At 42.6% G+C, this 25,758-nt stretch overlaps 1 protein-coding gene across 1 annotated transcript in view; it reads right to left on the bottom strand.

Annotated features, from left to right (window-relative positions):
• Positions 1-1,199: 1,199 nt before the first annotated feature.
• Positions 1,200-25,758, bottom strand: part of LOC126188755 (sodium-coupled monocarboxylate transporter 1-like) — a 244,087-nt gene continuing 219,528 nt past the window's right edge. Inside the window, exons 12-13 of the mRNA XM_049930365.1 lie at positions 7,480-7,655; positions 1,200-1,734 (exon numbers count right to left, since the gene is read on the bottom strand). Of these exons, the coding sequence (XP_049786322.1) occupies positions 1,470-1,734; positions 7,480-7,655 (441 nt within the window). The 3' untranslated portion in view covers positions 1,200-1,469. The remainder of the gene's footprint in view (positions 1,735-7,479; positions 7,656-25,758) is intronic.

Below are 25,758 nucleotides of genomic sequence, written 5' to 3'. Positions count from 1 at the left end.
TCAGACGGATGCCGTATTCCTTGACTTCCGGAAAGCGTTTGACTCGGTGCCCCACCGCTAACTAAGGTACGAGCATATGGGATTGCTTCCCAAGTATGTGAGTGGCTCGAAGACTTCTTAAGTGATAGAACCCAGTATGTTGTCCTCGATGGTGAGTGTTGATCGGAGGTGAGGGTATCATCTGGAGTGCCCGAGGGAAGTGTGGTAGGTCCGCTGTTGTTTTCTATCTACATGAATGATCTTTTGGATAGGATGGATAGCAATGCGCAGCTGTTTGCTAATGATGCTGTGGTGTACGGGAAGTGTCGTCGTTGAGTGACTGTAGGAGGATACAAGATGACTTTGACAGGATTTGTGATTGGTGTAAAGAATGGCAGCTAACTCTAATATAGATAAATGTAAATTAATGCAGATGAATAGGAAAAAGAATGTTGGAATACTCCATTAGTAGTGTAGCACTTGCACAGTCTCGTCGATAAAATATTTGGGCGTAACATTGCAGAGCGATATGAAGTGGGACAAGCATGTAATGGCAGTTGTGGGGAAGGCGGATAGTCGTCTTCGGTTCATTGGTAGAATTTTGGGAAGATGTGTTTCATCTGTAAAGGAGACCGCTTATAAAACACTAATACGACCTATTCTTGAGTACTGCTTGAGCATTTGGGATCCCTATCAGGTCGGATTGAGGGAGGACATAGAAGCAATTGAGAGGCAGGCTGCTAGATTTGTTACTAGTAGGTTTGCTTCAGGAATTCGGATGGGAGTCTCTAGAAGAAAGGAGGCGTTCTTTTAGTGAATCGCTACTGAGGAAATTTAGAGAACCAGCATTTGAGGCTGACTGCAGTAGAATTTTACTGCCGCCAACTTACATTTCGCGGAAAGACCACAAAGATAAGATAAGAGAGATTAGGGTTCGTACAGAGGCATATAGGCAGTCATTTTTCCCTCGCTCTGTTTGGGAGTGGAACAGGGAGAGAAGATGCTAGATTTGGTACGAGGTACCCTCCGCCAGGCACCGTATGGTGGACTCGGGAGTATGTATGTAGATGTAGATGTAGAATAACGCCCGCCCGCATTCTTCTAGACTGACGAAAAGACACTCTACAGGCCTTGGGTTGGGAAATCATGCCGCACTCACCTTATTTAACTGTTCTTACGTTCTCAGATTTTCACCTTTTCACCTTTTCCGCTCTCCTTCAAGGAACTTCCTTTCTGGGTGAAAATGTGCTCAGAACATGGCTCGACGAGTTCTTCGCCTCAAAACAACGTGATTTCTACAGTCGCGGACTCGCAAAGTTACTCCATCGTTGGAAAACTGTTGCAAATAATAGAGGACAATATACTACTGATGACTACATCTCTGTTATGTGTATCTGTTGTGCTTATGGAAAAACGCTACGAACTTACATGCCAACTAAATACACTGTCGTAGTGTTTGCGGCAGACGCTTTTCCCCTGGTACCCATTCGCTAGATCTTGGCGTCGGTGTCGGGCTTGTGCTGTGTCCCGCGTGGCAGCAGCTCCACTGCGACAGCGGGGTCGTGCTGGGCCGCTCTTTTGAGGTCGGCGGGCCGCACCTGCGGCGCCAGCAGCCTGGGGTCGACCTCGCCGGGCTTCAGAGGACCCGTCAGGCGGCTCACGACCCAGCCGACGCTGACCACGATCAGGGCGCCCACCACAGTGTAGTACATGTACGACAGCCGGAACAACAGCGGCACGTCGTCCGCCGATGTACTGTGGGCATCGAGATCACATGAACCATAGCTTTCAGTCCGATACACTTAGATATATCTACACAAATCATGTTCGCTAATCGCAGTTACCAATGGTACCAGGTGTGCCCTGATTCTTCAAACGAGGAGCGTTCAGTAAATAATGCAATACATTTTCTACACCAATGTCTGTTGAGAAGAGTGAGTTGTTACTTGCGGGACATCGCGATATATTTGCGCTTCAGCCCCTACAGTGTCATGCAGTTCCGTCAGATGCATGGCTGTACGAGGTGCATTCAAGTTCTAAGGCCTCCGACTTTTTTTCTAATTAACTACTCACCAGAAATCGATGAAACTTCTCGACGTAATCGCCCTGCAGACGTACACATTTTTCACAACGCTGACGCCATGATTCCATGGGAGCGGCAAAGGTTTTTTTAGGAGTCTGTTTTGACCACTGGAAAATCGCTGAGGCAATAGCAGCACGGCTGGTTAATGTGCGGCCACGGAGAGTGTCTTTCATTGCTGGAAAAAGCCAAAAGTCACTAGGAGCCAGGTCAGGTGAGTAGGGAGCATGAGGAATCACTTCAAAGTTGTTATCACGAAGAAACTGTTGCGTAACGTTAGCTCGATGTACGGGTGCGTTGTCTTGGTGAAACAGCACACGCGCAGCCCTACCCGGACGTTTTTGTTGCAGTGCAGGAAGGAATTTGTTCTTCAAAATATTTTGGTAGGATGCACCTGTTACTGTAGTGCCCTTTGGAACGCAATGGGTAAGGATTACGCCCTCGCTGTCCCAGAACATGGACACCATCATTTTTTCAGCACTGGCTGTTACCCGAAATTTTTTTGGTGGCGGTGAATCTGTGTGCTTCCATTGAGCTGACTGGCGCTTTGTTTCTGGATTGAAAAATGGCATCCACGTCTCATCCATTGTCACAACCGACGAAAAGAAAGTCCCATTCACGCTGTCGTTGCGCGTCAACATTGCTTGGCAACATGCCACATGGGCAGCCATGTAGTCGTCCGTCAGCATTCGTGGCACCCACCTGGATGACACTTTTCGCATTTTCAGGTCGTCATGCAGGATTGTGTGCACAGAACCCACAGAAATTCCAACTCTGGAGGCGATCTGTTCAACAGCCATTCGGCGATCCCAGAAAACAATTCTCTCTACTTTCTCGATCATGTCGTCAGACCGGCTTGTGCGAGCCCGAGGTTGTTTCGGTTTGTTGTCACACGATGTTCTGCCTTCATTAAACTGTCGCACCCACGAACGCACTTTCGACACATACATAACTCCATCACCACATGTCTCCTTCAACTGTCGCCGAATTTCAATTGGTTTCACACCACGCAAATTCAGAAAACGAATGACTGCTCGCTGTTCAAGTAAGGAAAACGTCGCCATTTTAAGTATTTAAAACAGTTCTCATTCTCGCCGCTGGCGGTAGAATTCCATCTGCCGTACGGTGCTACCATCTCTGGGACGTATTGACAATGAACGCGGCCTCATTTTAAAACAATGCGCATGTTTCTATCTCCTTCCAGTCCGGAGAAAAAAAATCGGAGGCCTTAGAACTTGAATGCACTTCGTATATTTTCTACACCAATGTCTGTTGGAAACAGTGAGTTGTTACTTGCGGGACATCGCGATATATTCCCGCTTCAGCCCCTACAGTGTCATGCAGTTCCGACAGATGCATGGCTGTATATAGCCTTCAAAATGGTGTCCGTGACGGAGGTCCGCTCCAAGCAGAGAACTGTGACTGAGTTCTTTTTGGCGGAAAACCAGATCATCGCAGATATTCTTAGCCGCTAGCTGAATATCTACGGAGACCTAGCAGTGAGGAAAAGCACCGTGAGTCGGCAGAGACGTCTGTCAACATCGCAGCAAACCGGTCCGATATCCCTCGTACCGTGAGTCCGCACACAGATGTGACTCTTGCAATGTTGGAACGCCTGGACGCTCATTCGAGGTGCTGAATAGATCGCAGTCAAACAACTCGCTGCTGAATTGCACGTGGTGAATAAAATCTTCCGCACTGGCTGTTGAAATGAATGTTTCCTGAAACACGCATTCGTACCTTTTCTGTTTGTTACAGAGGTTCGATTTTTTTTTGTTAGGAAACCGTTTCAATAACATCACTAGACCCTCGGGAATGTTGTTTAGAATAGTGGAGTTTCCATTAATTCTCGTGTGTTGTGTTCACGCGTCATTAACATCGGCGTTCTTTAGCGGAGATCCACATCGCATTTATTTAAAAGCAGTTCTTTTCTCAGCATGCATAGCGATACTAACAGGTTGATTTCTTGGAGTCATTAGACTGGTGACTTCGGGTGATGAGCCTCGAGTGGAAACGTAGTGCGAAAATGCTCAGTCTGAGTTTTCGCCGTCAAAAACAATTCTTAGCCTCGAAATGGTTTATGTGAATTCAGTCACGGGATTTGAAGTCGTTTCTGTGCTTTTGATGTAGGAATCTTTTCGCGGTTAGACCGACACGTATGCACAAGGAAAAGAGCATAGACTTGCATGAGCGGAATAAATGAATCTACACATTATGAACCCTAAATTGCACAGTGGTTTTCAAATATAATGGAAATTACGAATTTGAGTACTTTCGTGGGATAGCTCTGTCGTAGATTTACGTCATTCTATACTATAGCCTCTTGCTCTGGTATGGTTCAGTGGTGGTTCAAATGGTTCAAATGGCTCTGAGCACTATGGGACTTAACATCTATGGTCATCAGTCCCCTAGAACTTAGAACTACTTAAACCTAACTAACCTAAGGACATCACACAACACCCAGCCATCACGAGGCAGAGAAAATCCCTGACCCCGCCGGGAATCGAACCCGGGAACGCGGGCGTGGGAAGCGAGAACGCTACCGCACGACCACGAGATGCGGGCTTCAGTGGTGGTGGAGAAGGGACTATTCCTTCATTTGTTACTATGTTGCGTGCATATATTCTGATGATAATGGAGGGCGATTCTCCTCTTTACATATATATTGTCAAATTTCATGTCCTTTTCCCTAAAACCATTCACAGTGGTCTCCCTTGAATTGTACTGTACTGTACGGAACTGCGGACATTGAAACGATGGAGAGGCTTAGTCCCCGCTGCAGCCCACACTGGTACACAAACCCACAACAGGCTACAGCAGTCCACCCACCCCACCGCCACCCCATACTGAACCCAGGGTTATAGTGCGGTTAGGCCCCCAGTGGACAGCCCGGGAACGTCTCACATCAGACCAGTGTAACGTAATTGTTTGCGTGGTAGGGTAATTACGGTGTACGCATATGTGGAAAAAGTGTTTGCGCAGCAATCGCCGACATAGTGTAATTGAGGGAACCAGTCCGCATTCGCCGACGCAGATGGAAAACCGCCTTAAAAACCATCCACAGACTGGCTGGCACAACGGACTTCGACACTAATCCGCCTGGCGGATTCGTGCCAGGGACTGCCCTGCCTTCCCGCTCGGAAGGTCTTCCTTACTGAAATGTTATTCGAGAATGGGTATCATGCAAGTGAGCGGCTACAGCATTGTACCGTTTATTAATGTTTAGTCATTCGTTTCATAGGAGTTATTGACCACTGTAACATATGTCTTAATCAAAACCGCATTTCAAATGTTAGTTTTGGCATCCAGTCCCGCATCCTGCTGTTGCAGCCCATATGTATAAATAAATCAAGCCTATTCTGAGTGGTAATAGCATCCAATCAGATTGTACGCGAATTGGATGATTACATGATGTGCTCTACGGCCTCGTGTAGTCGAACCTTGGTATAGGGACTTAACCGTTGCCCAATGACCGATCTGGGTCTCCTTTGCAAAAATTTAAATCTTTCCAAAACGGTCGTTATTCCTCGCATGATGCCGTGACTGAGACAAAATTTACACCCATTACTTTTTTTCCTTCCTTCATTACTCTAGGTCAAGTATCAAAGCCCATTCACTATCTGTCAAGCCAGTACTAAGCTTCTGAAGTTGACAAATTAATTTGTCGAAAGCAGTAAAGCATAATAATATACTCTACTGGTCATTAAAATTGCTACACCTCGAAGATAACGTGCTACAGACGCGAAATTTAACCGACAGGAAACAGATGCTGTGATATGCAAATGATTAGCTTTTTAGATCGTTCACACAAGGTTGGCGCCGGTGGCGACACCTCCAACGTGCTGACACGAGAAAAGTTTCCAAACGATTTCTCATGCACAAACAGCAGTTGACTGCCGTTGCCTGGTGAAACGTTGTTGATATGCTTCGTGTAAGGAGGAGAAATGCGTACCATCAAGTTTCTGACTTCGATAAAGGTCGGATTGTAGCCTATAGCGATTGCGGTTTATCGTATCGCGACATTGCTGCTCTCGTTAGTCGAGATCCAATGCCTGTTAGCAGAATATGGAATCGATGGGTTAAGAAGGGTAATACGGAAAGCCGTGCTGGAATCCAACGGCCGCGTATCACTAGCAGTAGAGATGACAGGCATCTTATCCGCATGGCTGTAACGGATCGTGAAGCCACGTCTCGATCCCTGAGTCAACAGAAGGGGACGTTTGCAAGACAAAAACCATCTGCACGAACAGTTCGACGACGTTTGCGGCAGTATGGACTATCAGCTCGGAGACCATGGCTGCGGTTACCGTTGACGCTGCATTACAGAGCGCTTGCGATGGTGTACTCAACGACGAACCTGGGTGCACGAATGGCAATACGCCATTTTTCGGATGAATCCAGGTTCTGTTTACAGCATCCTGATGGTCGCATCCGTGTTTGGCGACATCGCGGTGAACGCACTATGGAAGCGTGTATTCACCATCGCCATACTGACGTATCACCCGGCGTGATGGTATGGGGTGCCATTGGTTACACGTCTCGGTCATCTCTTGTTCGCATTGACGGCACTTTGAATGGTGGATGTTACATTTCAGATGTGTTACGACCCGTGGATCTACCCTTCATTCAAACCCTGCGAAACCCTACATTTCAGCAGGATAATGCACGACCGCATGTTGCAGGTCCTGTACGGGCCTTTCTGGACACAGAAAATGTTCGACTGCTGCCCTGGCCAGCACATTCTCCAGATCTCTCACCAATCGAAAATGTCTGGTTAGTGGTGGCCGAGCAACTGGCTCGTCACAACACGCCAGTCACTACTGTTGATGATCTGTGGTATCGTGTTGAAGCTGCATGGTCTGCTGTACCTGTACACGCCATCCATGCTCTGTTTTACTCAAAGCCCTTGCGTACCAAGGCCGTTATTACGGCCAGAGGTGGTTGTTCCGAGTACTGATTTCTCAGGATCTGCGGACCCAAATTGCGTGAAAATGTAATCACATGTCAGTTCTAGTATAATATAATTGTCCTATGAATACCCGTTTATCATCTGCATTTCTTCTTGGTGTAGCAATTTTAATGGCCAGTAGTGTATTTGCAATCGACGACTGAAAAATATATAGTACAGTTGCTGAAAATAAAGGGCATGAATGAATAATTAAAAAGTCATAATAAGCTTGTATTTCATAGCTCTTACCATAAGACGAACAGTGCAGAATAGTTATATTTGGCGACTCCAGCCAAACATGAATAGTAACCTAACACTTTGTTAGTCCTGTCAAGCTGTAAGTAAAACTTTTTAGTAGAAGTTGTGCGCTTCCATCTTCTCCGTGGAAACATTCTCAACCACATACCCTTACCAAAGGTACGAGAAATGACAGTATGGTCTGTCTGAAACAGTAGCAACTTGGACGGCTCACCTGGTCGCGGCGGCTGCTGCGGCCGTGTGTACGCTGGCTGTGACGTTACCGGGGCACCCCTCCACGGACGTCGGCAGCGGCGGGTACCTGACTCTTCCCGTGGCTGTGGCGTGTTGCGCCCCGGTTATGAGGGCCGCCACGGCGGTCATGCCGCAAAGGCTGCCCGCGATGGCTCCCTGCGGACAGACACGGCCGTCACTGCTAAACGCGAATCCACGTCGACAGGTACTCTGCACTCCACTCAGCGAGGATGGTACGGATATCTCCGAGTTTGTTTTGCTTTAATTTAACAGAGTGTTGTTTATCTCTGGGACATGTCCGACAGGACGACAATGATATGAACGAGCGCGACGCCTCCATTACATGTGTGTCGGTCCTTTAATGTATCTGAGTGTCGTGTGTCCGTAGTACATTTCTGCCAGCACAGACTACAATTTCCATGAACGGGTGGGATGGTTCTACGACATATGTTTCAGTGCTGATGCACAAATATCGTTAGAAACCCTAAAAGAATCAGAAATTTGCGAGTAATAAATGGAGGCCGGATGGTGAGTATACGGTGAGAATTTGGTTCTGGGTGACCGATTCTATGGGTCTGAGCACTGAGCACTGAGGTATCAGTCCCCTAGAACTTAGAGCTACTTAAACCTAACTAACCTAAGGACATCACACACATCCATGCCCGAGGCAGGATTCGAACCTGCGACCGGAGCGGTCACGCGGTTCCAAACTGACGCACTTAGAACCGCACGGCCACACCGGCCGGCTGACCGATTCTATTAACGCAAGCGTTCTAGAGAAACACAGCATTCGGGTTCGAGTCACACTCCGACACAAATTTTCAAGCCCGCATCTCGTGGTCGTGCGGTAGCGTTCTCGCTTCCCACGCCCGGGTTTCCGGGTTCGATTCCCGGCGGGGTCAGGGATTTTCTCTGCCTCGTGATGGCTGGGTGTTGTGTGCTGTCCTTAGGTTAGTTAGGTTTAAGTAGTTCTAAGTTCTAGGGGACTTATGACCACAGCAGTTGAGTCCCATAGTGCTCAGAGCCATTTGAACCATTTTTGAACAAATTTTTATCTTTGGCAATTTCAATACCACAATGCCCCTTTCCCTTCCTCTATTCCAGAAAACTGTTCTTTTCTACCGATAAAAGAAGTACCCGCGGCCTAGGGATAGTGTCTTCTATTTATAACCAAACCTTCTTGGGTCCCGGGTTCGAAATTCCGGCATAAGAAGTCACACTCATCCTGCCAACGGCCACGTCAAAGAGGGCGGAGGAGCAGCCAGAGGTTCAGGGCACACTGTTGCCCTCGGTATAGGAAACTGCCCCTATAAGCGGAAAAATCAGTAACAATCAACGGCATGAAGGCGAAGAAAGAAATGGAAACCACCGCACTAAAGACACTAACAGGTAACCACAGGACGTGTGGCCTCTAATCGAGAAAGTGACAGCATTGGCAATACATTCCGGAATCGTCCCCGCTTCGTATCCCTGAAATGGGACTGCTAAGGGGAAGGTGACTATAAGAAAAAGATTGAAAAATCAACGAAAGGATAATGTTCTAAGAGTCGGGGCGTGGATCGTTAGAAGCTTCAACATGCTACGGAAGCTAGAAAATCTGAAAAGGAAAATGCAAAGGCTCAGTCTGGATATAGTAGGGAGTCAGTAAAGTGAAATGTAAGGAAGACAAGAACTTCCAGTTAGATGACTACAGGACAATATCAACAACAGCAGAAAAAGTATAACGGGAGTAGGATTCGTTATGAATAGGAAAGTAGGGCAGAGAGTGTGTTACTGTGAACAGTTCAATGATAGGTTTATCAGATTCGACAACAAACCAGTTCAAGTGTACATGCCGACGTCGCAAGCTGAAGATGAATAAATAAAGTATGTTAGGATACTGAAAGGGTAGTAGAACACGCAAAAAGAAATGAAAACTTAATAGTCATGAGGGACTGGAAGAGAAGGCTACTGAAGAATATAAGCTTCGGACAAGGAATGAGAGAGGAGAAAGACTAACTGAATTCTGTAATATCCTTGCCTAGTAAGGCGGCTCGGGTCTGTTAAGAAGTATGGGACTTCATTTCCATTTTTTCCAGTATATTTCAGTTAGTAAGCGAATACTCTGTTCAACAATCACAAGAGAAGGTGGTGTACTTGGAAAATTCCGGCAGATACGGGAAGATTTCAGTTAGATTACATCATGGTCAGACTGATTCCGAATTCAGATTCTGGATTGTAAGGCGTACTCAGAAACAGATATAGACTCATATCAAAATGTAGTAGTGATGAAGAGTAGGCTGAAATTTGCAAGATTAACCATAAAGAATAAATATGCAGTTGAAATTCCCTAAGGCTGCAGATACAGGAATAAAGAATGGTCCATTATTCAGTACAGTTGAAGTGGAACGGACAGCTTCAAAAAAGACTGTCACAGAAGATGGAAAGAAAAACATAGGTACGAAGAAGGTACCTGCGAAGAAACCATGGGTAATAGAAGAAATGCTTCAGCTGATCGATGAAAGAAGGAAGTACAGAAATGTTAAGGAAATTCAGGAATACAGGATTACAAGTCGCTGATGAATTAAATAAATAGGAAGTGCAGGGAAGCTAAGATCTCATGGCTGCATGAAAAACATGCAGAAATCTAAAAAAAATGATAGTTGAATGGACCGACTCAGCATATAGGAAAGTCAAAACAACCTTCAACCAAATTAAAAACAGGGGAGGTAACATTAAGAGTGCAACCGGAATTCCATTCTTAAATGCAGGGGAGAAAGCGAATGGGTGGAAAGATACATTGAAGGTCTCTACGAGGGAGTAGGCTTGTCTCATATCATAGAAGAAAAATCAGGAATCGATTTAGAAGAGATAGGGGATCCAGTATTAGAATCAGAATTTAAGAGATTTCGAGGACTTAAGATCAAATACAACAGAAGGGATCGACAACATGCCATAAGAATTTGTAATATCGTCAGGGGAAATGGAAACATTCGGTGTGTACATTTTATGAGTCTGGCAATATACCCTCTCACTTTCGGAAAAATATCATCCACACAGTTCCGAAGAATGCAGGAGCCGACAAGAGCGAGAATTAAAGCACAATCGGTTTATTAACTCATGCATCCAAGTTGCTGACAAGTATAATACACAGGAGAATGGAAAAGAAAATTGAAGATGCGCTACATGATCTGTTTGGCTTAAGGAAAGGTAAAGGCACCAGAGAGGCAATTCTGAAGTTGTGGTTGATAATGGAAGGAAGACTAAAGAAGAATCAAGCCACGTTCATAGGATTCATCGTCCTAGAAAAAGCTTTCGACAATGGAAAATGGTGCAAGATGTTCGAAATTCGGAGAAATATTGGTAAGCTACAGGGAGAGACGGGTAATATACAATATGTACAAGAGCCAAGAGCTAGTAATAAGAGTGGACGACCAAGAACGAAATACTCGTATTAAAAAAAGAGTAAGACAGGAATGTAGTGTCTCGCTCCTGCTGTTCAATCTTCACATCGAAGAAGCAATGGTGGAAATAAAAGAAAGGTCTAGGAATGGAATTAAAATTTAAGGTGAAAGGGTAACAATGATACGAATCGCTAATGACGTTGGTATCCTGGGTGAAAGTGAAGAAGAATTACATGATCTGCTGAACGGAATGGACAGTCTAATAAGTACAGAATATGGATTGAGATTAAATCGAGGAAAGACGAAAGTTCTGAGGAGTAGCAGAAATGAGAACTGTGAGAAGCTTAACATCACGATTGATGATCGCAAAGTAGATGAACTTAACGAGTTCTGTTTACTAGGCAGCAAAATAACCAATGACGGACGAAGCAAGGAGGACATCAAAGGCAGACCAGCACTGGCAAAAAGGCATTCCTGTCCAAGAGAAGTCTACGAGTATCAAACATAGGTTTTAATTTGAGGAAGAAATTTCTGAGAATATACGTTTGGAGCACAACATTGTATGGTAGTAAAACATGAACTATGGGGAAACTGGAACAGAAGAGAATCGAAGCATTTGAGATGTGGTGCTACAGAGGATTGTTAAAAGTTAGGTGGAATGATAAGAAAGGAATGAGGTTCTGTGCAGACTCGGAGACGAAGGAATATTTGGAAAACAATGACAAGGAGAAGGGACTGCATGATAGGACATCTATTAAGACTTCAGGGACTGACTTCCAGAGTACTAGAGGCAGCTCCAGAAGGCAAAACTGTAGAGGAAAACACAGATTCGAATATATTCAGCAGGTTAGAGGACATAGGTTAGCCTGAGATGACGGGGCTGGTACAGGAGAGAAATTCGTGAAGGGCCGTGTCATAGCAGTCACAAGACTGATGACTAAAAAAAATAGGCAGGTGTCTGTGAGCTATTCCATTGTGTGAAGGAAATACTTTTTAACACTACAACGCAAAACCTCGTGAATTTCACAGTCACTTTATTCGGAGAGCTTAAAACCATATTTTGTAATTATATGCACTTGTCAATAATTAGTGTTTATGGTACTGTAATACGATGTTATAAGAACAAGTAAGAAATAATTATGTCAAATATGTGCAGCAGACATGGTGGAAATGTCAGGAAAATTCTCTTGTGTACATCTTCATACACAATGGTAAGGAGAGGTGGGCTATTGAGTGATGCGGCAACTGTCATCATGGGAACGCTGGACAGGAGCACAAATGCTGTGGTTAGCGGACATGTTAACACAATAAACAGAAGACTTACGTAACTTGCATCTCTCCAAGAATCGTTACAAATAATACAGCAAGAAAGAGACTGCAGCTATCACAATGTCAACAAGGAACCGACTCGCTGTATTAAGCACGGACGTAGCGAAGAGGCTCCAGCTGCAAGTGGGTTGAGTGGCTGTCGCCGCCGTCCTATACTGCAGTGTCAGGTGGTGGTCATAGTCCAGAGCCACCGGAGGCGTGGCTCAGTGAGCGCGCACCATTGGGTCCGCCAGATCCCGCGCGACCGCTATCGGCGTCAGATGGAAGCTTGTAATTCCGTTGCCAACTTTATACGCTGGCAGGGTGGTGATGACACAAATTCATAATGTTTGGAACCCAAAGGTAACGTCGTGGGGATGAGTGCGAGCAGTAGTAATGGAAGAAAAGAGGAGAGTTGCTAATCATACGTGGTGGGATGTCGACGTGAAGTGTGGGCGCGCTAATGCCAAATGGAGATTGCTCTGCAACTGATTTTGTAATATGTAGCAAGGCAAAATATGAGTGAGTGACCACGTCTATGGGTGCACTACGTGCCTGTAAGGAGATATGCTCTTCAAGCTACTCGCTAATCAAGAAGAGCTTATTGCCAATTAAGGATACCATAAAAAACATTACATCCCTCCACAAGCAACTTGTCTCAAGGTAAGTCAAGCCAATTGTTTTGTAGTTTTGCGCAAGGCTTGTCTGTGTGGTACTTGATTATTTCAACATTGTTACATTATAAATTTTGTCAGTGATGCTAATTGACTCAAATCATTAAACATCAGCAGGGTCCCATCCTTTCACCAAAACTTCCGATAAAGTCAAACGTGAAGGAAATTATTGGAAGCAGATATACCCAATTAATTTTAAAGGTGTTGGAATCGGATGCAGTGTCAATTATAGTTCTTCATAAAGTGTTGCACTAAAGCTGCAGACAATAAATCAAACCAAATGTTGTCACAAAATCGATTTTCATTTTAATAACAAAAGTATGTTGACGCTACAGCAGAGAAATTAATTTTATGGTATTATATCGTGTTTCACAAATAATTTCATGCACCTACGCCCTCATGACGCTGGCCCTGACAGACTGTTCTTTTATAAATTAAACCGTGTACGTCCTTAATTTGACAAGTAAACATTGAGAACAGGAATTAGCTTTGGTCATGCGATTTAAAATTTGCAATAGACAGTGAGACCGTGAGTTACTTAATTCAGCACAGTTTCCACAAAGTGGTTCTAGTTACTACCTATTGTTGATGTTGGTAACTATAGATAGTATCAGTGTATTACAAATAAACATCATTTTGTTCGAGTTACACGGGTCTGTAACATCTAATCTCGCGCGAATGCATTTTGTTCAGTTGCTGGATTACTATGCGCTCCCAGTTATTACATAATTCCAACGACACGTCAGTAATTAACCAGGTTTAATTTTTACATTTTTTTATGTGGGGACCGTAATTCTGCATTCTAAATATATCACACCACTTAATTATTCAAAATTATTGCTATATACAGTGAATCACTAACTTATTATTACTATTTTTGTATTTCTATTGTTGTTGTAGCTGAGAGAATCCATGTGCGGAAACGGTGATATACAACTACCTGTATTCTTTCGTTGAACATTGTTCTTCAGAACTAATGCCTTGTTTCTATTGATAGAGGAACATTAGGTACACGTCCCACAAAAGCTTTTACACACTGGGGAATGTAGGTACGTTATAACTTCAAAAATATTATGAACCATTTTCTTGCTCGCTTCTAAACCGAACAGAACTGTGGAGAGGCTAGAATATCTCACTTTGCTGTTCGGCACTGTTCCCTTCAGGAATATACCAGATACGAAAGAGATTAAATATGGCATCAACACTACAGGCTATAGCAATGAACATGTCACTCTAGCAAAAACAAAATAGCCAAACTGATAGGCTCCCAGTAGAACCACAACGTCCTTTTCCTGTATTCCGCTGTATTATTACTGTCTGAAAAAAAGATATGTTTACCCGTTTATGCTGTACTCGTATTTATCTTCCTTTGCTGGCTTGCTGATTGGGTGGATAACATTCTGCGGAATGTCTCATAGATTCCACTCAAACTTTAATAACAGCTTGCTTGCCACATCCTTGGCCTTAGCGGTAAAAGGAAACAATGTCTGCATGAAAATCGTCTTCAGAGTCTCAGATTTGTTGACCTTCGTGCAAGATGTCAAGTAGTCAGTGACTGAAGTGCGAAAGGCTAGGGTGGGAAGTTGTGAAACATTCAGTGTATCGAGGAAGGAAAACATAAAACTGTGTTGGACTCCCCATGCCATGAGATGTTCCATTCAGAAAGCAAAAATGTTCGATCTACATCTCTGAAATAGTGTGCCCTTACAAAATTGTTTGGACTTGTGTGGTAGACTACTTGGGTAAAGATCAGAAACGGGAGGGTTAATAGATCACTATAATCAGCTCCACCAGTCAAAATATTTCCACGATAGCCTTCGATAAGGAGAAATTTTCCGACCAAGAAATGTTAGTAGAATTTCGCTTTAACGAGAAAAGTATTACCAAAGAATAACACATAAATCCAGGAGCCAGTGTCTCCTAAATAAGAGGAAAGGTATTGTCCCACAACCATCTCGCAATCATACATAAGACTCATGATTTTTGCACGTCTTGCTGAGAAGTAGACTCGTCCATCTTTTCACTATTATTAGCGAAGACACACTTATTCCCGTTACGATATTGTTAGGGTGACAATGTTCACAGATTTGGCAAGCCTGTTGAAAAAAGTTAATAGCACTAACTCTTTAATCATTAGAAAGTGATTTCCCAAAAGCTGCTAATGGTGTCGTTAATCAGATGCGGAAAACTTATTTCACAAGGTACTACAAAATTTTGGTTCTGAATTATTCCCTAGACTGAAACCTTCCTTCCAATGACTTGTTTGGACACAAAACAAGACAGTAAAACACGACTTCTTAAACGCGGCGTTTAGGAGTTCATACACTCAATATGAGCTACTGTATTAATATTTGTGATACAAGAAAATGAAATAATTGTAATTTTAAAATTAGCATTCTGTTCTAAATAGAATATACTGAGCAATCAGCATCTTTCTTATCTTCTGTTTAATATCATATGTACAGATGCTCAGCGTTTATATCAGATTTTCATGCATAATTTTGTCATACATAAAACCGTAACTTGCAGTGAGCCACTTCCACATTGCAGTGCGCGTAAAGTAGCAGTTTAAGTATGGCATTACTGATAAGCAAAACTCTGCTAGTATAGAAAGAAAGCAGAGTATTTCACAAACACAAAAACTACCGTTCCTCAAAATACTGCCAGTCCAACCGACTTTATACTTTTGCTGTAAAACCTTCAAAATACTTTGAAAATCAAGCCGCTATGAAAGCATGCAAACGTGTGATAGCAGAGGCGCAAAACGTATTTATAACGCTACAGAATATGAACACACAAAAAGGTTTCCAAAGATCATGTTACCTAAGTACTGATGCATATCTTGATCAGATACAAAACAAGTGAATTTAGGCCACCAAATAACTCAAATGTGGTTTGAAAATACGATTAAAAACATGAGCAGCAGTGTTGTCGAAAAGATTCAAAGAACAATGAAATACAGAGTAGCTAAGAATCTTAACAACTGAGTCGCCGTAAAAAAGTAAACAACGGAAAAACGGTAAAGTGCGAGTGGGACGCACGATCAGAGGGTTCTGCACAAACTTATTTATGTATGTAGACATTTCATCCATCTCGAGAATCTAGGACCTCAACGATTTTTGTCTGTTAGGGACATTGGCACTGGCAAAATATGTCACAGGAATTCGAAGTCTTTCGAGAATGACAAATGGTAGAAAAATATGCCTCTCATGTGACATAATTACAAATTAACTTTGTTCTGATTTTTTCGTTACTTCTACTGTGAAACCTTGTTTCTTGCCAAATTTCAGGAAGTACTACGTTTTAATGCAGGAGTTTGGTATTACGAAGGCGAAACTGGTTTCGCCTGGCCACAACTGTGGGTCCCTTGATTGCTCTGTGAGAAGACTCGTCAAACTAGAACACATACAGTTATAGTTCTCATCACATAACTGAATAAAAGATTCACTATTTTTGACACTTGTTCGCCGCAGGAGTGCTTGGACTAGTAGAGCATCACTTAATGCACTAATTAACAAACTGTTCTCTTGAGGTACAGTGTCCAACATTAATAACACGAGAAGTTCATCTGAAACTTTACGACTTCTTGGTACTGTACCATGAAGTTGATTGCTGTAGCGAACTGGGGCTAAAGTTTTTCATGCTGAACACTATACTGAACTCAGTGAGAGGGCGCTGATGTTGTTCAAAAATGGTTCAAATGGCTCTGAGCACTATGGGACTGAACATCTATGGTCATCAGTCCCCTAGAACTTAGAACTACTTAAACCTAACTAACCTAAGGACAGCACACAACACCCAGCCATCACGAGGCAGAGAAAATCCCTGACCCCGCCGGGAATCGAACCCGGGAACCCGGGCGTGGGAAGCGAGAACGCTACCGCACGACCACGAGATGCGGGCCTGATGCTGTTGAGAGGGAGGCATGTTCTTCTGAATCACCTCCCATACGTCGTTGCGGATTGCACCGAGCCATCGCTAGTGCTTTTGGTGCCGAATCAGGTTGCCAAATTTGGTGTGACAAGAAGATTTGTGGACGAAACCACAAAAATATGTTACATAAATGACCGGATCTTATGTCTGCCTTGTCTTAGAAACATAACTCTGATACACTATCAAGGAACCATAGACGAAGTAAGTGGCCTAAACTTCAACTTGTTACGTCTATCACTTTGTAAGAAAAATGTGTCTTATCCTGTGGACGGAGAGAGAGACATTCGGATAAAAAATGACAGTTCTTTTTCTGTGATATGATTCGAAATTAAAAATTTAGGATTTTTCCATTTACTTGCATTTATAAGCCTTTCTGTGTGCGAAATGTCATGATTCTAGATTAACCTAGAGTATCAAAATACGACAGAAATTGCCGTACTTTTTGATTGCTTCCATTTAGTTGCTTAGCTTTCTTAGCGCGAAGATACCACAAACTTATTTATAAGACATAAATTGAAACTTTACATGTCATCCCACTTCTGAGAAGAAGGGGTCCTACCAGACAGACAAGAAATGAGTAAAACTTTTTTCTGTGTGTGACAGTCACAAATTAACATGTTTCGGATGTTTTCTTTTAATTGTACTGTTAAACGTTGACACTCTCTAAATTTCATGATTCTGGGTCAACTACATGCACCCTACAGTTTTTGATGAGTGAGTCTGCGAGTATCAAGGTGTGTAATATAAATGGCAGTATCTTTTGGTCGCATTGAAGTATAAGTTTTAATTTTTGCACCATCATGGGACAGAGAGTGACATAAATTACAACTTCACGTCTACCTCTTCCTAAGGAAATTGATTTTTACCAGTCGGTTGGAGTGTCAGGCAGACAGGAAGACAGAAAGACAGATGAATGAAACTTTCTGCCTGATTAAAACTGTGTGCCGGACCGAGACTCGAACTCTGGACCTTCGCCTTTCGCGGGCAAGTGCTCTTCCAACTAAGCTACCCAAGCACGACTCACGCCCCATCCCCACAGCTTTACTTCTGCCAGTACCTCGTCTCCTACCTTCCAGACTTTAAAGAAGGTCTTCTGAGAGTTGCTTAGTTGGTAGAGCACTTGCCCGCGAAAGGCAAAGCTCCCGAGTTCGAGTCTCGGTCCGGCACACTGTTTTAATCTGCCAGAAAGTTTCATATCAGCGTACACTCCGCTGCAGAGTGAAAATCTCATTCTGGAGACAGATGGATCTTATAAGGGCTGCATTTTAACCGATATATGTACGGAACCCTAGTTACGGAAGGACTCTTCTTTTTCTGTTGACAGTACAAATGTAATGAGTGAATAGCGGTGGTGTGGCGTCACTGTTAGATTGCGGCCAGTGCTTACCTTGGTGTTGGCCGAGGGAACCAGCATGCCGAGTGTGAATATCCCTAGCAGCGCGCCGTTCGTTACGCCTCCCACGCTGTAGCCCAGCTGTGGACACAAAGAGAAACGGCGCGCTGTTGTCATAAGATTAGCTGTAATAGGCAGTTAGCGGAGTAACGGCGGCAGCGCACACACTGGTAGCCTGGCGCGGCCGACTGACGGGCGTGTGGGAGTCCGCTGTTGTCACTCTGAAGGCTCTGGTCTGCGCCGTGGAGCGAGCTCGGATCAGGTGGTGGAGCTCTGCCAGCTTAGGGCAGGGCCAGTGTCGAGTCTGTGCTCTTGACGCGTGTTTTAACTAGCCAAAAATTTCTGTTTTATAAAGAAATTAGTTGCCGACTGCTGTAACAACAGAGGCCTGTCGTCACAAATTTTTACAATTAACAGTCCCATCTGGCAAGTAGCTAACAGGAGTTTCCAGTCTTCGAATAAGGATAGGTAGACTGTAGAAGAAGTTGGTAATGATGTATGTTCTTAATTGCTGGGTATTCCAGATTTTCTTGCTCTGTTATCTTGAAAGTAAGTATGTTGAATGACTTTATCGCAGAGTTACTCAAAAATGGTTCAAATGGCTCTAAGCACTATGGGACTTAACATCTGAGGTCATCAGTCCCTTAGATGTACAACTAATTAAACCTAACTAACCTAAGAAAACCACACACATCCATGCCCGAGGCAGGATTCGAACCTGCGACCGTAGCAGCAGCGCGGTTCCGGAATGAAGCGCCAAGAACCGCTCGGCCACAGCGGCCGGCTCGCAAAGTAGCAATTCCGCTTCTAACGACAGGGAAAAGAAATTACACTCTAAGACAAAAATAGACAAAAAGTAAAAACGACGCACCACGCATCAGTTACGCAAATTGTTCACTAATTGATATCTGTACAGGAGACACAAAATAATAAATTTTGGCGGCCGATGGACGAATATGTGACGTTGTATAATAATTTCACCACGCACGTGGCGAGAATAGTAAACAGGGGACATTTCTCCTGCTCTTTGAGAGTTGCTTTCCATTAGAACGTTCTAAACGGTGTACTAACAGTAATAGATAGCACTGGTGGCTGACTAGTGGGATAAGGATATCATGCAGAACAAAGCGCCGACCGTCGCGACCGAGCGGTTCTAGGCGCTTCAGTCTGGAAGCGCGCGACCGCTCGGGCGCAGGTTCGAATCCTGCCTCGGGCATGGATGTGTGTGATGTCCTTCGGTTAGTTAGGTTTAAGTAGTTCTACGTTCTAGGGGACTGATGACCTCAGATGTTAAGTCCCACAGTGCCCAGAGCCATTTGAACCATGAGAACAAAGCGGGAATTATATAAACATGTTATAAGTAGTCACAATCAAACTACTGTAGCTCATTACAAACAGTATTGTAAGGTGCTTGAAAATGTTATTAGGAAGAAAAAGAGTATGTGATATGCAAGTAGAAGGTCGACGATATAAAGTCAGTTCGTAGTGAAAATATTTCTGTTACTGATAAATCAGATATATGTACAGTATTTAACAATAATTTTCGGGTCGTTGCTGATGAATTAAATATAAATTTAGTTTCTACAGGGAATCATATAACTTTCTTGGCATATTCCTTTCTGAGACTGATGTCTGAAATACTCTTCTGAGAAAATTGAGTTAATAATTAAATCACTGAAGAGTAAGGACTCTCATGGTTATGATGGAGTGCCAAGCAAAATATTAAAGTACTGTGCTGCACATGTTAGCCCTGTATTTAGCCATATTTGTAATTTTTTCCTGTAGCAATGATCAGTTACCCGAACGATTGAAGTACTCAGTAGTAAAGCCGCTTTATAAAAATGGAGAAAAGGATAACGTAGACAATTTTAGACCTATTTCTATGCCATCAGTGTTTGTTAAAGTATTGAAAAGGCTGTGTATGTAAGGATAATTGATCATTTTATATCACACGATTTGCTATCAAACGTACAGTTCAGCTTTAGAAGTCGTTTAACAACTGAAAATGCAATATTCTCTTTCTTCTTTGACTTACTGGATTTTTATACAAAAGACTTCGAACGCTAGGCACATTTTTGATTTAACTAAGGCATTTGATTGTGTTGATCACAAAATATTGCTCCAGATGTTGGACCATTACGTAATACGGGAAGTAACTCACAATTGGTTCAACTCTCACTTTAGCAACAGACAGCAAAACGCCATTATTCACAGTGTTGAGAATGGCTGTGATGTGGGGTCTGAGTGGGGTATGGTCAGGTGGGGGGTGCCCAGGGATCAGTGTTGGGGCCACTCCTGTTCCTTATTTACATAAATGATAAGCCCTCTAGTATTATGGGTAACTCTAAAATATTCCTGTTTGATAATGACACTAGCTTGGTAGTAAAGGATGTTGTCTGCAACATTGGCTCGGTTTCAAATAGTGCAGTTCACGACCTAAGTTCATGGCTTGTAAAAACTAAACTAACGCTAAATCACAGTAAGACTCAGTTTTTACTGTTTCTAACACACAATCCAACAAAACCTGACGTTTTAATTTCACAGAGTGGGCATAAGAGTAGTGAAACTCAACAGTTCAAATTTCTAGGTGATCAGATAGATAGTAAGCTGTTGTGGAAAGCTCATGTTCAGGATGCTGTTCAATGACTTAATGCTGCCATTTCTACTGTTCGAACGGTATCTGAAGTGCGTGATCGTTCAACACGAAAATTAGTGTACTTTGCATATTTCCATTCGCTTATATCGTATAGTATTATATTCTGGGGTAACTATTTCTATTCTAAAAGGAAATTTTTGGCTCAGAAACGGGCGGTCTGCGCAATAAGTGGTGTAAGTTCACAAAATTCTAGTCTGCCCCTGTTCACGAGTCTGAGTATTTTGACATTGGCCTCTCAATAAATATATTCCTTACTGTCATTTCTTGTTAACAATAATAGCTTATTCCCAAAAGTAAGCAGCTTTCACTCACTTCATACTCGCCAGAAATCAAACCTGCATTTGGACTAGACTTCCTTAAGTCTTGTGCAGAAAGCTTTCAATAAGCTACCACTCGAATTCAGAAATCTTAGCAGTAATCCACGCGCTTTCTAATCGAAACTGAAGAGTTTCCTCATGGGCCACTCCTATTCTCTCGGTGAATTCCTTGAAAAATTAAGCTGATTCTTGTTTTATTGTTGATTGGGTTTACTTAAACTTATGGGCTGACTTTTTTCGGGTTCATAAACATTTATTTTTATCTGTTATTACTTTTATGTTGTAATTTCGTGTACTGACACGTTCCATAACCTCAGAGGTTTGCATCCCAATTTGGTCCTACGGAACTTGACGTGTGAATAAAAAAAATAAAAGCAAATGACATAAAGTCTTTGCAAACATTATTCAGTGGGACAGTTATTAAGCCTCGATGAGAGGCGCATGGTCGACATACGCAGATGTCAGCATTCCAGGGAGGTGTGTTGTTGATCTCAAGGAAGTTGGTTGGAGTAATCGGCCATTTCCTCGACATTTAATAGGAGGTATGCCACTATTCGACGGCATTGGCAGGACCCTTGGTCAAACATAGCATCAAGAAGGTAGGAAGCGGTAGATCTAGATATATGACAGTACGTGAGGACCGAGAGGCATTCAGAGCTCCGTATTCCTCATCATTATCGACCCGACGTGCAACCGGTGCTTCAGTAACCACAAAGACCGTTAATAGGCGGTTCACAGGAAGAGGGCTGAGCTCTGGGCGCCCTTCTCACCGACTGCCATTGATCTCTGTACACTGACAGGCCCGTCTGCAGTGGTGTCGGGCACATTCGGCCTGGAATCTCGTTGACTGGAGTAATGAGACACACTTCAAATTGAGTTCCGATGAGCAGGGAGGACATTTCGGGAGACTCGCTGGAGAGGGATGGGATACGAACCTGTCATCCATCATATGGCCTGACAACCGCTAGTTATGGTCTGGGATGCCTTTTCATTTCATAGGAGGACCCCTTTGGTTGTCATCTGCAGTATGCCTACAGCACAGCGGTACGTTGACAATATTCTGTGCTCCTTTTTGTTGCCGTTCATGGTATGCCGTCTTGGGCTTACATTTCAGACAAATAGTTTGATTCTCAGCAAGAATTTGTACCGCTTATCTTCATGCTGAAGCATAACGGTCAGGGACCTCCAACCATCTCAGGCTTTTGGTGATCTTACTCGCCAATTGGACAGACTTCGGCACGATATCCCTCAGGGGAACATCCAACACCCGCCCGAATAAGGACCAGAAGTAGACCAATACGTTATTGGCTAGCTCAAATTGTGAATCTCTTTCTCTTGATTAAATCATCCTTCATTAACTAACTTCGTGGTGCAAGTAACTTCCACATGCGACGTGTCAATGGCGAGTGACGTAGGACAACGAAACTTTGACCACACATGGAACGAGCTGCTACAGTGTACCACAGTAGAAACTGAAGCAAACATTTGCTTTTATTTGTTGGTTAAGAGTGTATGATCACTACAGACGGAAATATATACTCTAAAACGAGTATCCAAGTAGATCACAAGGTTGGTAAGGTCTTGTAGTAGGGCGTTCCATTTCTCCAACAGCTTCTGGATGGTTTTTGCTGCATGTGGACATCCTGCACTATGGATCCCCATCGCATCCCACACGCGTTGATAATTCTTAAGTCGGGGGAAGCTGTGCTACTGTGCCATGTTCATTATAAGAGAAACAGAAGTTTGAAGCTAAGGAGTTTGCCTCAGGAAGCATTTCCCTGAACGGACGATGTGTACAATATTTCAGTAGGGACACAATAAAACAGATTTCACATTCATCAGATATTTTAAGACAGACAGACGTGCATAGAAAAAAGATGAGTGGCATTTACTTGGATTTATCAGTTGAAACATTCCTTAAATTTCATTCTGTGCCCTTCTCCAGGAACATATAACTAAAATTACCATTCGAATTTTTTTTTGTACTATGGCACCTTGTTGCTGCGTAAAGAGACAGTTGTAAGAAGAGTTTCCTTAATTCATGTTTGTCGACTTTGCTGCCACGGGTTTGTAATGCATAGCTAAGAAACAGGGAAAGAAGCATTCAATCAAATATTTTGGATAGGTTACAAATGGAATGAATAATGTCTGGCTACACCGTATTGAAATACGGAAATTCCCATAACATAGATGAAGCTTGTATATGCCGTTAAATTCATTGAGTTATTCTATATCCCATAGCCTAATGAACAACTGATTGCCACAATGAAAAACTGCAGAATATTTTAATATTTAAATGATATTCATTTTCACGTTTTATTTTAGAATTAGTATAAAGATTGACACATATTCATCACTTTAGGGCTTGTCGATTACAGTAATGACTAATATCAATGTGAGATCTAACATTAAACTAAATATTACATTTAGAACAGAAACTGTACATTTACTCGCATTGAAGATGTACCATATCCATCTTTCGTCGGTGTTGGCTCTTCACTGAGTTTAACATTGCTCTAAATTTAAACTGTAGAATCACAGCTTATTTCTTAAAATTAAAAAATACATTATATACTATCTCCTGGCCGTTCGGAGATTTCACTTCGTGCAAGCCGTCCTGTTGATACATTCTTGCTGAAGTTGAACTTCAAATACGTGTTCTGATGTAACTAAAATAGTGGGTGGCTTTTAGTGCTCCAGCGTTTCTGACATACACAATGAAAGGAACTGACTATTTCTTAACATGAAAAACCTTTCTATTTTAATACGATGTTCTAATGTTCTGACGTGTTTATAAGAGAGAATAAATCTGCGAACGAAAATATCATTATTGAATGCTCATATAATTTATACTATTTTTCGTACTATAATGTGCTACTGACAAAATGGAAGACACCCCTTCACAATGTCAAGTGGACAAATTAAACCTCTAGGTCTGAGCCCACACTCAATGTGCGCTTACACCGCCGTTCGCAGATAATTGAATATTCTTAGGGATATCAGTGACGTAAATGTAGAAATAATTTAAACGTATACTTTATCTGAACTGAAACAGACACAATGACTGAATATTATGGAAAATCTGACATTAGTATCAATTCATCATATGACATTTTTCAAACAAGTATATTTACAAACAATTGATTTAACACAAGAAGAATACAAAAGTGTTAAAAAATTATTTACTTGAGCTGATAAACTTAGCAAAATACGAGATATTTAAAATTCAACTGATGATTTGGGCACTTGTTGTATGGATTGAAATTCTTCTACAATTTGAATGATTGTGGCATTGTACTTAATCAGGAAAGAAAACGCTTTGCGTTCCCTAACGCAAACTTCGCAAAAGTGATTAGAAAGCTTGGTTCCGTAAATTTTATTTTTTTTTCCGTCATTTATCACTGGTATGTCTACTACACTCGCTTGAAAAATGCCAGAGATTAATATTTCACACCGAGGCGAAAAATATCGAGGAATAGTGTGAAGCTTTCATGTAAAAAGTACCGATTGTATTGAAAAAGTATACTCTCTATTCAAAAAGCATACACTATCAGAATAAACTTGTTATACAAATTAAATGACAGATTTCCAGAGACTTTTCTGGTATCATACAGATATGATTTTATGTATACAGACTGAAGCAGCGAGTGAAAATTTGTACGAAGACCGGGAATCGAACGTGGGTCTCCAGCTTAGTAGGCAGGGGCGCTGGCCTCTAAGCCACGTTGTTGAAATGGTTCACACAACTGCAGGGCCTACACTTGCAGGCTCCCCTCCTCTATCTATATTCTCACTGCCGCCCCAGTCTACTCTAAATTCCTCCTTACATAAGAACAGAATTGCCCAAGCTGTCCATGTTCTGGAATAGCACCTCAGTATAGAACGAAAATGAGGGATCCAGCCTGAACCCACAGTGTAGCTACATACATAAATTTTTAATTATCACTTCAGTCTATTTACATAAAATTGTTAGAGGATTAAACGAACAGAAGATCAGAGACAGTATCAGACTAAAGATCCAGTTGATTTTATAAACCTTTCAGATTTTTTTCTGCTGAAAGGTATTTGGTATCAGAATGAATTAATTTTCTCATTTCTCGTATTGTCCGAATTTTTCTTTAAGTACACCACAACAAACGTCCGGAGTTCTTCAGAACTCTTGCGTATACGTTGCCTTTGAGATGGAAGCTTACCTCCAGAATTGTTCCCAGGCGCTCGACAATGAAGACCATTCCTACAGTGACGATGCCCACAGCCAGCACGATACCTTGCATTATAAAATTCACCAGGAGATCCGTCTTCTTTTTGGGCATCAAGGGCAGCAGGAAGTCCTCGTAGATAGTAGCAGATAGAGCGTTGAGAGTGCCAGACATGGAACTAAAATCAAGCTCTCATTGCTAAGATCAGTAAGACGAATTATTAGTAGTACAGAATGAATATACTGGAACACCAAGCAAATTTTCATATATCAGCTGCTAATTTCTGGACACTGATGTTAAACTAGTAAGTTCAAGATGATTTCGTGAGATTAAACTTTAAAGAACAGTGAAAGAAAGCTAAATATGTCAGTTTGAGGTAGGGATTCTAGGCCGAAA

The sequence above is a fragment of the Schistocerca cancellata genome, chromosome 5 (assembly GCF_023864275.1).
Source record: "Schistocerca cancellata isolate TAMUIC-IGC-003103 chromosome 5, iqSchCanc2.1, whole genome shotgun sequence".
Classification (NCBI taxonomy): domain Eukaryota; kingdom Metazoa; phylum Arthropoda; class Insecta; order Orthoptera; family Acrididae; genus Schistocerca; species Schistocerca cancellata.
Note: the sequence above shows the minus strand (reverse complement) of the source record. Positions and strands in the feature narration are given on the sequence as shown.